Source organism: Rattus norvegicus, chromosome 8, assembly GCF_036323735.1.
Source record: "Rattus norvegicus strain BN/NHsdMcwi chromosome 8, GRCr8, whole genome shotgun sequence".
Taxonomy (NCBI): domain Eukaryota; kingdom Metazoa; phylum Chordata; class Mammalia; order Rodentia; family Muridae; genus Rattus; species Rattus norvegicus.
The window spans coordinates 122605687-122620534 of NC_086026.1; the positions used below are offsets into that span (position 1 = coordinate 122605687).

General features: G+C 41.0%; 1 protein-coding gene across 39 annotated transcripts in view; it reads left to right on the forward strand.

Moving 5' to 3' along the window:
• The window catches only part of Clasp2 (cytoplasmic linker associated protein 2), a 181403-nt gene that overhangs the window by 50155 nt on the left and 116400 nt on the right, over positions 1 to 14848 (forward strand). For 6 of the 39 annotated variants that reach the window (XM_063264758.1, XM_063264761.1, XM_063264764.1 and 3 more), the window contains exon 1: positions 1777 to 4650. The exons of the other annotated variants lie outside the window; for them this stretch is intronic. In XM_063264758.1, the coding sequence (XP_063120828.1) occupies positions 4635 to 4650 (16 nt within the window). In that variant the 5' untranslated portion in view covers positions 1777 to 4634. Of the gene's footprint in view, positions 1 to 1776; positions 4651 to 14848 lie in introns of those variants that run through there. 39 annotated transcript variants of the gene reach the window in all.

Here is a 14848-nt window from a genome sequence, read left to right on the forward strand (position 1 = left end):
GGCCTGTGAGCAAGCGTGACGGATGTTCGCGTTCTGGTTCCACCTCAGAGCCTTGTGCGTAACAGGGAGTACTCAACCACTGAGCTACTTCTTTAGCCCTGTACTTTGGGGTTTTCATTGGTAAGGTTTATTTTTATGTATGTAAGTGTTTTCCCTGCTTATATATGTACGCACCATGTTTGTGTGTGGCCCACAGAGGTCAGAAAAGGTCATCAGAGTCCCTGAAACTTGAGTTACCCTGTGGGTGTTGGAAATAACTGGATCCTCTGGGAGAGCAGCAAGTGCTCTATACTGTGGTGTCATCTCTCCTGTACTTTGTATTTTAAAAAAGGTAGGGAGAGGAGAATCAGGAGTTCATGATGAGATCATCCTGAGCTATCTAAAACGTCATCTCAAAAATAAACAAAAAGACAGCTTTCTTATTTGAATTTTTAAATTCACTGATAAATTCTAGGTGGACTTACACTTGTTAAGAAAACTTGTTAACTGGATCTAGAGTCTGGAGCGAAGGCTTAGTAATTAAGGATTACTTGCTGCTATTCCAGAGGACCTGAACTTGATGCTCATCATCTCTATCAGGTGTCTTACTAACCACCTGTGACTCAAGTTCTAGACTCTAGAATCTAGACTGGATCTCACCCCCTCTTCAGGACTCCTTGGACACTGCACTTGTAAATCCCCACTGAGGAACACATATACATAGTATAAAAAAATAAATTTAAATGAGTAAATAAATGAATGAATCTCAGTCTGTCTGTCTGTCTCTCTCCCCTTCTCCTTTTCCCTCCTGATTGCCCCCTCCCTCACTGACCTAGCCTAGGCCAGGCCAAAGACTAGCAGGTTCTGTGCTGACGACCCCCGAGTGTAGTTGTCACTGTTTATTCTTCTTTATATTTTGCTTTTGGAGGCATGTGGTCTGCATGACATTGCTGTTTGCATTTTAGCTTTATCATGTCCAAAAACAACCCCTGGTACCTCCCTCTTCCCCTCCCACCCACTCCTCCACCATCCCTTATTGCATCTCACGTGGCCCTGGCCAGCCTAGTACCTCACACGTTTTAAAACTATAGACATGTGCTCAGTCCTAACTCTGTTCTCTTCTTAACCTGTCTCCTCCCCAGTTCCAGTCCTTTCAGTCAGTTGTCTCCAAGATTCAGTGTGACTTGATTATCCCTTCTCACTAATCCATTGTTTCTACCTCTGATACGTCCTGCTTGCTTGGTTTTTCCACCTTTACTGTCAATACTTTAGGTCTCCTTTAGTGCTTCCTTGAACCACTGTAGGAGACTTATGTTTGGTGTCAAACATACACAGTGTGGTAACAGTTAGCAGTGGGGAAGATACAGGTATTCCTTGTTCACGAGATTTACATTTTTCCTAAATAACCCTGCTGCTAATTGGGAAATCATTAAATGAAAAAAAATATTTCCACTTATAGTGAGAAAAATTGTGATGCATTTTACTTTAACTCAGGATACTTGAATAGTGTGTGTGTGTGTGTGTGTGTGTGTGTGTGTGTGTGTGTGTGTGTGTGTGTGTGTTGGTGACTTGGTGACTCTTGGAGAAGTCCACTCCCGTGCTTTCAGGTGTATCTTCTGTTTAAAAAATCTATATTTAGGGGCTGGGGATTTAGCTCAGTGGTAGAGCGCTTGCCTAGGAAGCGCAAGGCCCTGGGTTCTGTCCCCAGCTCCGAAAAAAAGAACCAAAAAAAAAAAAAAAAAAAAAAAAAAACTTGTGTAAAGATTTCAACTCTGCTTCATCTTATATATACCCCCAACTGCTGGAGCAGGCTGACAGCTCAGCACCTTGTGGGGCTGAGGGAGCAGGGCTCAAGGTAAGGGCTTGTCTGGGAAATGCAAGCTGGGGGCTGGGGCTAGAGCTCAGAATATTCCCCTGTATACAGAGCTACAGAGCTGTCAGTTCAGTCCTCAGTAGTGCTAAACAGTTGTTAATTGAGCAATGAAAATAATTTTATAGGCCATACTGGGAAGACCAATAGTTTATAGAAAAAAGTAATTTAGTAAAAGTTAATTCAGCTTTTATTTCTCTACATTTTTTTGTCCCACAAAGTTTTCCACTCTTTGCTTTTTTTTTTCTAAATCACATATTCAAAGTAAAATTACTGAGATCAGAAACTCTTTAGGACAAAATAAACGCCCACTGTGAGATGTGGGGAAGTGGGTCTTTGGCACAATAGGATGCCACCTCTTCTTCTCACGTGGTGTCCCTACCCAAGGGGTATTATCTTGGGGTTTTCAGAGATAACATGAGTTATAAATCTGTTCCACATGGTAGTGTGTGACCAGAAACTGGTATGGCAGGCAGTGTCTTTGTCTGTGACTTCTATAATGGAATAGCAGGTCTTGCAGTATAATGATTTAGAGTGTTTGTGATGAGAAGTATAAGCAAGAAACCCAGGGGGTTTGATGTAAAGAGTCATCGTCTGAGCAGTCATTGTGTGAAGAAAATAGAATACTGAAATTATAAGTAATTCAGTGATGTTAAGTCAGCTTCTCTCAAGAAGTGTCATATTTCAGTTGAAACTTGATAGCTTTGAATAACTAGTCAAGGAATAGTCAGGAAAACACTTTGCTAGAAGAAATAATGACTATGAAAGCTCAGAGGTGAGCAGGTCTTGATTATTTGAAGAACAAAGAAAGACCTTGGCTTCCTGGAGCCCAGTCAGGGAGAGGAGACAGTGTTTGTAGTGTCAGACAATGAGCAGAACCATGTGTCGAATGTCCCATAGGCCAAGAGAACTTTTGATAGGTTCCTAGAGGTCGGAGCCATGAAGGATTTTGGTCTAGAAAGGGACATATACATGGGGTGACATGGCGTCACACTGTCTTCTTGGCTTGCCTGTTGAGAGAAGCCTGCTTTTGTTGCTCTTATGTCCTGCTGTATGGCTACACATTATTCTTTGTTTCCCTTTGGCTTCTTTCATGATTGCCGTTGCAGTGCTCTTGACTGAGGCTCTGATTATGTTCTTTGACTTTAGTTTTAAAAGAACTAGTCGGTCAGAGTCAAGAACACTAAATAATATCATCAGACTTGAACATATATGGTTTGGTTTAGGAAATAATGAGAAATGCACATTTGTTTTTTTCTGGGGATTTTAAGAAGCTGGACTTTAATTTTCATGTTACAAAAAACAAATTGGCAGAGTCCCTGAGTATAAAGGAATTAAGTTTACGATTAGAAGGAAAGTGGAATGAAAAGTAAATGTAGGGGTTGGGGATTTAGCTCAGTGGTAGAGCCCTTGCCTAGCAAGCACAAAGCCCTGGGTTCGATCCCCAGCTCCGAAAAAAATAAAAAGAAAAAGAAAAAAAAAAAAAAAAGAAAAGTAAATGTATTGTGTCTGGAAGGCGCACCAACACCAGCCCAAGAGGAAAAGATGACAAATTGGGGTGCTCTGTGATTGTGAAGGATCTGGTGCCGACATGGAGCTTTCTAGACCATCTCCTAGTACCTGACAGATGTGAACACTAAGCTTGCTGTTGGCTGCAGCTGTTTCCTTTTCCTTCATCGTGAAAACACTGTTCTGTCTGAAGTGCTTAGGATCAAGTACAGTTTGACTTATAATCACAGTAGAGTGATTTCCAGGTTCTCTGAGACAACTGCCAGGAAGAGAATTATTTACCTCAGAGGCTGACAGTAAAGGAAAGCCTAGGACTTAGACTTTAAAATCACCGTGGTAGTCAGCTTACGGCAGTTTGCACCGTAACGTGCAGTCCAGTTTTGTGTATATTCATAGCATGCTCTTTGGTAGCGAGCAGAGAAGCTCTTTTCTTAGGTTGATTTAAGAACATGTCTCTGTGGCCGTGAGCCCCAAGGCCTTCTCAGAGCTTCATAATGTGGCGATGGCTCTGCAGCCTGGGTAGTGGGTGCTTAGCTCCCCTGCAGCTGCGCACTGCCTGGTTCTGTCTTCACCAGAAGCAAGCTTTGTTCCGTGTGGCCCTACTGTCCGTGCACAGAGCTGCCTTTGATGGGCTGTCTTTGACGTGATTTGTTTACAGCAGCCAGAATGCTTCCTGCATAATGAGAACAGTTAATCATGGAAACTGGGCTCTTCCTGTCTGTGCACTTGTAGCGGCTTCTGTTGTAAATATTAAAAGGTAATGACCAAAGGATGAAAACCTTTTTTAAAAGGTGCAAACCATCTAAGCCATCAGATCATGTGACTGCTACTGATTTCATGGATATCTTTAGGGAAGCAGAAAACGATTGCTGAACACATGCCTTGTGTTTTGATGATTGCATTAAAAGTCCCCGAGTGGGATGACATTTATTGGCTTTCAGAGCTTTTCTTAGATTAAATTTCAGGCATCCATTACAAGGAGAAATATCACAACGTGTATCTAACAGCATATGTGCAGCTAAAGAGTAATTTTGATCAAGCCCTGCTAAGGTCCGCTGAAAAAACGAGGGTTTTCAGCAAGACCCCAGACTTTTATTTTGAAGTGGAGTAGCAGCTGTTGGCTATTGCGGTGCAGAGCTGCAGCGCGGCCTGGGTCACACAGTGCTCCCGGTGCCTGTAGGCTGCAGGCCGAGCCCAGTGGCGCAGGCACTAAGCTACACTTATTTTGCTGTGATATTTGACCTTTCGGTTTGAGAGAGCTCCCTGGACCATCTGAATGGCTATGGGAGATGGTGAGTATGATTTATTTTTCTTGCTGTGCTGTGTTATACACTTCGCTTTAAGGTGATGATCGTTTGCTGTGTAAGAAATCTATTTTCCCCTAAGAATGAAGGACATGTACGTGTTTGTGTGTATTTTTGCTGTATATGGGCTTTTCTTGGGTGTCTTTTTCACTTGATGTGTCAGTGTGGGGTCTGGCAAATATAAGGTGGAATTTGCCTTGCAACCCAAACACGGCTTCCTCAGTCTTTGGTATTGGGTCATGAAGGATAGTGGACGGATAGTGTCATGAAATGTGCCCAGAAGCCCTGGAGGGGGACATGGCCTTTGGAGCAGTGGCAGATTTAGGCACGGAGGTTTGATTATCTAGCTTGATATTTCCTGTTGTATTTGACAGAATTTCAATTCTGTGGTAATAAAATACTTAGAGAAGCAAAATGGCTTGCCATGGATACTATACTAATTAGTATGCTCATGGTTTGTCAGTGTCTTTAGTAAACAGCCTTTAAGAAATTTATATAGGACATAATTTGATCACAAATTGCCTTTGTTGGTGTTTTGGTAAGGGCAATCTTAAAAACACCTATTTGGACAGTGTTTTATACTTTTCAGAGGCACTTTCATATACTTTATGTACATTGTCTCCTTGGACACAAATGACCAGTGAACTACACAGATATTCAGTGTTTCCATTTCACAGAAACTAAGACCTGCTTAAAGATCTGTTCCAGATTCTGAGAGAGAGCAAACTGGGCTGAATCGAGAGCCACAAATGCATCTGCTATTGTCCTTCAGAACACTGAGTGTTCGAGCTTTTCCTTGTCACTACCCTTATATTAAGATGCCTAGAGATCTGTTCCACAGTGACATCAATGTCAGAGATGTGTACAGACAGTGTGAGGTTTTACAGTGTTTTGCCTTTTTCTTTTTCTGGTGTGTGTGTGTGTGTGTGTGTGTGTGTGTGTGTGTGTGTGTGTGTGTATGTTTGTGTATCTGTGTATGTTTGTGTATCTGTGTGTCTGTGTGTGTCTAGGTTATTATTCAGGACTCCTTGCTTGGATTTGTAGATTTTATGTCTTAGTAGTGTCAGTCTTCCTATGATTAGATTATGACCTCTGCCCAACGAGAGTTGGTCCTCTTGACAGTATTAGGAATAGGTTGCAAACTTACCAAGTTGCTGTTATTGATAGTCGTTTAAAGTATTTATGTACATTTAAATAGAAATATCATCATAAATTTTGTATTACACATTGTTATGAGTGATTTTTTTAGAATTTAGGTAACTTTTATATGACATTATAAATAAGTTAGATATACTTTATTAATTAAAGTAAAAAACAGTAAATTAATTTCTTACGTACTTAAGAGCATTTCCAAGTTTCTTAGGAAAAGAAAATAACGGGCTGGAGAGATGGCTCAGCCGTTAAAGGCTAGGCTCACAACCAAAAATATAAGGAAAAGAAAATAACAAAAATGTTTAATTTTTAGGCAACTAAATGTTGGATTTGCTTTGAACCGTATCTAGGTTTCACTTTATTTTTTTAATAGCAAAGTGTTTTAGCTACTCATGCATGTTTACTTGGTTTTTACTTTCCAAATAATACATACATTCAGACAGGTTAGCAATGTATTAACTTTTGTTTTTCATTCAAAGTAATGACCTCTTGTAAAGTTTTCAACTAATTCTCTTTCTTAAAATAGTAAGGCTTTTGTTGGGTTAAAATATACCTTTTTAAAAAGTCTGAACAGTCAAGAAGGGCATGTGTGTAGCAGTCAGGACGAATAGTTAGCGTCGGTGTGGCTGCCCAGTGTGCTGAGTCTCTCACGTGCAGTTTGAATGTGCGAACATCGTGCACGGTCTCATTGCTCTGCCTATTTGCGCATGTAAACATTTTAACTATGAACTTAGTGTGTAAATATCATCTTTTTAAAATTGAAATGATGGTCATATTACGAAAAGTTCTGTAAACTTGTTTATGCAGTGAATTCTGCCTCTTACATGCTTTAACATATGAACCTTCACACAGACTGTGTGTGGTTTGTTGCTTATTTGCCTTAGCAGTGGGGACTGTGGGAATGGAACCTGAGGCCTCCCTCACTCTGGGCAGTCATTTTACTACTGAGGCACGTCCCTTGAAAGCAGTCATTCTGAGTATATTTTCAAAATTTGCTCTCTCTGCTCAGCATATGAAGTGTTATAAGTCATATGTGTCAGTGTTACTCTGCCTCCTCTGTGTAAACTGTTGCATCGTCTTCCGCTGGACAGATGCAGTCTAACAGTTTTACCTTCAGTGAGAGTTTACATCCTTTGCCATGTATAACTTAAGTTGTTCTGGGAAAGACACTTTTGCTTGGGCTGTTTATGTGAATACAGAGACATGCATTTTTTTTTTCCAAAATACTTTGTAAGTGGCATTTTAGAACCAAAAATCTTGCTTTAAATTGTGTTAGCTATAACAATACTCCAAAAATACTTTATTATATACATTCCAACAGTAATACCTACTAGCCAACATTCTTTTCAGTTCAGTGCTTGCTATTATTAATTGTTTAAACAATTTGCCAATCATATCAGTGAAAAGTGTCTCAGACACTATCAAACATACCTGCTTTCTGGTAACCCTAGTCATCTTCCTGTGTGTGTGTGTGTGTGTGTGTGTGTGTGTGTGTGTGTGTGTGTGTGTGTGTTTGGTCATTCGTTCTGTGAGTTGCCTTTTAGCTTGCTTTATTTATTTGGTCTTATACAGGTGCATGCGAAGGCCAGAGGTTAGTGTCTTTCTCCATTGCTCTTGTGTATTTTCTAAGACAGCATTTCTCAGTCGGCCTGGACTTCACTGTGTCAGCTAGGCTGACTGGCCAGCAAGTCCCTGTGGTGCAGCCTTCCAGGGATGGGAGTGAAGCTTTAGACGCTGTTTGCTGTGCACCAAGCTCAGCTGTTTTGTGGGTGCTGAGTGTTAGTGTTTGTGCCGTAAGCACTAACCCACTCAGCCCTCTCCCTAATTGCACCTTGTGGCATCTTTGACCAAATCATTTGACTTTTTATTTGTTTATGGTTGATCTTTAGGTATTCCAGTTGTGTCATTGGTGGTTTCATTTTAAGGTCAACTCAGATTTATGAGGTCCTGGAACAACTTACTGCTTGGTGAATTCTTAAGGGTAGATTTTGGACGTTTTTAACTTAAGTTGTTTCATTCTTAATTCCAAGGCATAAAACTAAACATTTGAGTAATTGTGTAATATTATGCTCTTGGCAGTCAAATCAGAGAGGGTTAAATTTAAAACCTGTAGGATTATTATGTGGTACTAACGCCTGCACTGGGCCACAGACGCATGAGAAAGGAATTTGGCCTTTTGTTGTTCCTGCAGAGTGACTGGAAAGAAATAAGGTTTTGTAATAAGTAGATTTTTCCTAAATTTTAAACATTTCAATATAGTCTATCAAAAAATTAATATTTTAAGAATATACACAAGTGGGGCAGGCATGGTGGCAAACTACCTCTGCACTCAGGAGGAAGATGCTTTGTGATTTCAAGGCCAGCTTGGTTTATATAGTGAGTTCTAACTCACCTAGTGAGATCCTATCTTTTTTTCAAGAGAAAAAACCTATTTTTAAGGGGTCACCCTTCTGTGAGATCCTCTTCCTTCTAGGATCACTTCTAACTCATTTAAAATTTAGTTTAAGAGGAATAGAACACTAGCAGGAAACTAATGCTGAAAAGATCCTTCTTCCTTGCTCTTAAACATGTTTTATGACACATTAGGATTATATGATATAAATCACAGAAGAGAATCCTGCTTTTTCACCTGCTGATATAATTTTCTACTAAAATCAATGATAGGATAAAAAAAAATAAATGTATGGAGAGAAAGTAAATTACAAGGAGCAAAAGAATGGATGTTCCTGAGAATCAGGAAAGCCAGTGCTACACCGAACAGTCTAGAAGAGATGATGTTTCAGGGAGTGTTCAGAAGCCACAAGAGGCTGATGGCCACTTGACATAGTCACAGTCCCTACTCTGCTGATGGGCTTTTCTATTCTACCCAGGCCCTAAAAAAGCAGTATTAGCGTCAACATAAGGCAGAAGACAGTAAGTAGCCAGTGGCTAAAATAAAGTACCCTAAAAGTAGCCATGCTGGCCCTCACCAGCCAGCCAGCTTGTGCTGCAGCTCTGTGAGGTGCCTTTAAACACATCACAGACTTCCTGAGGCAGTCTTTTACCTTTTACCTGTTGGCAGTAGCAAGCATTTTCTTTTTTTTTCTTTTTTTCTTTTTTCCTTTTTTTCTTTATTAACTTGAGTATTTCTTATTTACATTTCGATTGTTATTCCCTTTCCCGGTTTCCGGGTCAACATCCCCCTAACCCCTCCCCCTCCCCTTCTATGTGGGTGTTCCCCTCCCCATCCTCCCCCCATTACCGCCTTCCCCCCAACAATCACGTTCACTGGGGGTTCAGTCTTAGCAGGACCCAGGGCTTCCCCTTCCACTGGTGCTCTTACTAGACTATTCATTGCTACCTATGAGGTTGGAGCCCAGGGTCAGTCCATGTATAGTCTTTAGGTAGTGGCTTAGTCCCTGGAAGCTCTGGTTGGTTGGCATTGTTGTTCATAGGGGGTCTCGAGCCCCTTCAAGCTCTTCCAGTCCTTTCTCTGATTCCTTCAACGGGGGTTCCGTTCTCAGTTCAGTGGTTTGCTGCTGGCATTCGCCTCTGTATTTGCTGTCTCTCAGGAGAGATCTACATCCGGTTCCTGTCGGCCTGCACTTCTCTGAGTAACAAGCATTTTCAAAACTGATGTTGGTAATGAACTGTACTCTTTAAAGGTTTACATATCTTCTTTGTACTTGTAGAATGATGTGGTTTGATGATCCTAACAATTATTGGCTTGAACATTTATGACAGATTTCTGACTTTTACGAACCTTGTTTACTATTTATCTTGGTATATTTTATGACATGTTACTTTATTAATGCCAGGAATGGTCCGAATTGTGATTGTCTCTTGCTTGCTTGAGTTATGGAAGGTCTTAAATCTTTAAAGAAAACCTTCCGTTTATTATTCAAAGGGGAAAAAAAGCTAGCAAAGACTTTAAAAATATTTTAAATTGTTCAGTTACAGCTTAGAATTATTAGAACTCCCACTTCTAATTAAAATTTTTGTTGTTGTTGTTTTGAGTCAGAGTTTCTCTGTGTAGCCCTGGCTGTCCTGGAACCCGACTCTGTAGACCAGATTGCCCTCAAGCTCAGAGACCCGCCTGCCTCTGCACCCTGAATGCTAGACTTAGAGACATGTGTTACCATGGTTGCGCAAGTTAACTGATTTGATGTTGTTTGCTTGTTTTGCTAAATTTTATTTCTAAAGACTTATTATTTTGGTCCCTGGAAGCAGTGTGTTGTTATATGTGTGTATGTGTATGTATGTTGTACTTGTGTGTGAGTGCGTGAGTGCACACTTTGGTGACAGGACCAGAGGTTACTCCCTGGTGAGTGTCTTTCTCAGTTGCTCTCTACCTTACTTGTCTCTCACCAGACCTAGAACCCACTAGTTCCCAGGGTAGGCTGACTGTGAACTCCAGAGGTAGTCCTTCTTCCCTGGGGTTACAGAACCGCCACCGTGCCCAGCTCTGCGTGGGTCCAGGAGATTTGTACTCAGGCTTTCGTGCTCGTACAGAAAATAGTTTTCCACTGAGTGTCCTCCCCAACCCCTCTGGGGTTAATTTTTTAATGGTGTTTCTCCCCTTTCTTTGCTTCTGCCTCTCCTCACACAGCAGTTGTTAGTTATTTGTTGGACTTACTGGGTTGTTCCTCGGTGTCTTTAATGTGCTTCCTTCCAACTTTCTCTTTACTGTGCATCCTGAGAAACATTCTTCATTTTGTCATCCAAACCTTTAAATTTGGCAAATGAAAGTTTAAATGGTTCCAAAACCTTTCATTTTCCTTTTCAGTAGTTCCTTTTTTCTGAGACTGACTGTCTGTCTGTGTCTGTCTGTATCTGTGTGTCTAAGTATCCGTACACCCTACTCACTTGTGGAAGCTTATGTGTATACCACATGTAGGTGTGGACCTTCTGAGTTGAAGGTTTTAATACTGAAGCCTTTCCATCAGTTTTCAGTGGCTCCTAGTATTTATTTCTGGCCTAGGCACTGTCACTTCTGTAATTCTGAAAGGTAAATAATTTTTATGCTGTAGCATAAAAATGGGATTCTGATTTGTAGCTGGACACAAAGAAGTAATCCCAACACATAGAGGTGGGGACAGGATGATCGTCACAAATGCAAGTCCAGCCTGGACTTGATAGCAAGACTGTGTTTAGGGGTCAGGGGAAAAAAGAATCCACGTTGCAGCTTTGCAGTGTTCTTCCCAGGAGTTAACCGTCCCTCTTACAGGCTCTTGTAAGCGTGTACCGACTGTCTTTAGGGCTTACCTCACATAATCTGCCCTTAATTCACATGTTTGCTCTTACACTCTGCTTACAGTACTGGGTTCTGGTGCATGGATTTTGAAAATAAAGTGATTTAAGCTATAATTTTTACAGTGTAAGTTTTCAAATCTCAGTGGCTTTATAACTCCTCTTTTCAGCGTGTTTTACACTAGGATTCAAGCTAGGCTTCCCACTGTTGTTGGCTGCTACATCTCTTATCAGCAGGAGAGTTGGTCTTTTTGTGACATTTGTTTAACATCTCTCAGGTGAGCATTCTCCATACTGCAGCTTGGAGACTGCACTGTATTAGTGCTTTGCTTGGTTGTTTTGTTTTGTCTTTGTTCGTCTGTATCTGGCCTTTTGTAGTCTCTTTTAGTTGAGGATGACCTTGAAGTCCTGATCCTCTGGCTCCTTCTCCTGCTCCTAAGTGCTGTGATTACAGGCTGTACCATCACCTGGATCTGTATCTGTTGTATTTCCTGAAAATTGAAACCACTTTGAATGGCTTGATCAAAATCAAGTCTGATTTGAGCGTTTTGTTTTGTTGATATCGATTTTTCAGTGGTGCTGTTTTGTGTGACTAGTTTGAATGAAAACAGTCCCCATATGCTCATATATTTGAACGTTTGGTCCTCCGTTGGTAGGACGTGTGTCGTCAGATCCAGATTTGGATTTCGGCCAGAAGACATATAATATCTCGTTGTCTTTGTATATCTAGTTATCAAGCAGATCCTTCCTTTATATTTGTGTTTATCCTTTTTTTTTTTGGTTCTTTTTTTCGGAGCTGGGGACCGAACCCAGGGCCTTGCGCTTCCTAGGTAAGCGCTCTACCACTGAGCTAAATCCCCAGCCCCGTGTTTATCCTTTTAATATCCTCTGATTCCAGTTCTTTGTGGGGATCACACTGGTCTGCCTTGTGGCTTTGAAGGAGGTCAAGAACATAAACTGATGAGTGAAGAGGCTGCCCCAGTGCTGTAGACAGGTGGTGCCAATCCAGCCTTAGAGTAGCAGCAGCAGCAGCAGCAGCAGCAGCAGCAGCAGCAGGGAGCAGTGGGTGGGCTTCCCATACTGCTGGGAGTTATATAGGGCAAGAATTGTTGGTGGATGGTCAATGTGGGCATGGTCGACTGCGTAGGCTGTAAGTCCACGGTTTGAACTTGAGTAGCAGAGATAGTGATGTCATTTATCACATTGGTATGGGAAGACTTCGAAGTAGTGTTGGTAGAATCATCTGTGTGAAACTAGAGGTGCCTTTGACACCTCAAATAGGAGACGATTTCCTCAGGGTCAGGTCAGAGTAGCTTACTAGGCCAGAAGTGGGTACTGGAAATTTGGGAACATTTTGAGGATACTTAACCTGGAAAATGGGTGAGACACTTCAGAGAAGCTGTGGAGTGCAGAGGAGACTTAGACACACAGTGGTTGGTTTAGACAGGAATTACCTATGCAAAGACTTAGCGGGGAACCCTGTGGGGACAAAGGAGAGGCCATAGAGCATCCTGTGAGTTTCCTTTGACATGAGTAGTGTAATTATATAGTGCAGCAGTCTACTAACCCTCTTGATAATTCACCGTCAGAAAGGATCATGCTCAGTGACCCTCACTGGCCATCTAAGAGTGCAACAGCCCGAAATCCAAAGTCCTACTGCTTGTCGTTTTATTAGAATAAGAAGAATATAGTATCAAGTGAAAGAGGAGCTTCGATGTAAGAAACTAATTAATAGGAAGTAGAGTGTGTTTCTGGTATGTAAATTCCTGGGATTGAGAGTTCTTTTTTTTTTTTTAAGATTTATTCATTTATTATATATAAGTACACTGCAGCTGTCTTCAGACACACCAGAAGAGGGCATCGGATCTCTTTACAGATGGTTGTGAGCCACCATGTGGTTGCTGGGAATTGAACTCAGGACCTCGGGAAGAGCAGTCGGTGCTCTTAACCACTGAGCCATCTCTCCAGCCCAAGAGTTCTTTTTGAACTAGTTGTTTTACTGAAGAAAACCCACAAAAAATTAATACTGTGAGACCTATGTACTTTTTTGTTTTGCTCGTTTGCCCTATGAAATGGAATAATTTTTATGTTTTATATATTAGATATAGTTACTTTGGAGTACATTATTGTACTAAGCATAAAGGAGGAAGTTTAAAAAACATTCGAAATTATGGCCTGCCCTCAGTTTTAAGAAAAAGTATAGTGTGTGTATGTATGGGTTTGATTAAAGTTTAAAAAATCCTGGGAAAGGGGTTGGGGATTTAACTCAGTGGTAGAATGCTTGCCTAGCAAGCGCAAGGCCCTGGGTTCGGTCCCCAGCTCCGAAAAAAAGAAAAAAGAAAAAAAAAATCCTGGGAAAATTGGTGTCATTGCATACACCTGTGATTCCAGGATATGGCACATGGAGGCAGGAAGATTATAAATTTGAGACCAGTCGAGTATACATGGTGAAACCTTGGGGGTACCTGTTGTTCATATTTGATATGCTGTGTAATAAGTCCTTTCAGGCATAAGGCAGTCGGGCCCCTGTAATCACACATGCTGTTAACTTTTGTCAATGTGTGCAGATTTACACAGAGTAAAATAAAAGAACAAAGAATAAATAGACACGTGTTGTTTAACTATGTTTTGCCATAAGCTGGGTTTAGGTTAGTTTAGATTTTGCCACCAAATGAAATTAAAAGACAAACATGGTCACCCTGGGCAGCAGCTGAAATGTCTGGAAGACTTAGGTCAAGGACTCTGAGTCTTGATAATTCCATATTGAATCCTTAAAGACACAAGAACAGAATTTCAGGAGATATGATACTGTGTCCAACAACTCTGTGTGGTGTAAGCAGAGTCAGTGTTCCAGAAAGTTCTTCCAGATGAGTTGTCGTGAATGATGGAACCACATTGCTATGATGTTATCCCAGATGTTTACCTTTAAAAATCTCTGATTCTGGAAAAACTAAGGAAAATATAGCAAGTAGCACAGGAGGGGTGTGTGTGTGTGTGTGTGTGTGTGTGTGTGTGTGTGTGTGTGTGTGTGTGCGTGCGCGCGCGCCTGCCTATGTGTTGCCTGCACGTGTACATCTGCACTGTGTGCATGTAGTATCTGCAGAGGCCAGAAGAAGGCATTAGATCCCTTGGAACTGGAATTACAGATGGTTGTGAGGTGCCCTGTGGGTGTTGGGAATGGAATCCTGGTCCCCTAGTAGTAGGGCCAGGGCTCATAACTGCTGAGTCATCTCTCCAGCCCCATCACAGGATATATTTTGCCAATAAAAGGAAAGCAGAGAAATAAAAGCAGCCCATTGACCAGTGCTTTATGCTCATGGAACAGCCCTCCTTTACTTCCTATTGAATAACAATTAAACAGTTAGAAACTATTTATATCAGTATACCGAAAATATTCATTAGTAAAACTGAGCATTTGTATAAAGGATTTTAAAACATCTAATACTGAAGAAACATGTCTTTAAGCACTGGTTTGTGTTAAATTTAGATCCAAATTTTGTGGGTTTTTTGTTTTTGTTTTTGTTTTTTAAGGTTGCTTATGTTTGTGAAGTATTCACCATTCCCGTTGCTGTCAGTTTTAAATGCTACAAGAACCAAATGCCCTGTTTTCATATAGAATGTTTTCTTTACATGTCTATTAAATGTCTAAACTTGAAGGTCGATCCAAATTCATACATAATACATTTGTGTTTACCTTTTTACCTAATTCAAAGCAAAACTTTGAAATCAGTTTTATTCTTGTTGGGCATCAATGGGAAGAGAGGCCCTTGGTCCTTGAAGGCTCGATGCCTCAGTGTAGGGGAAT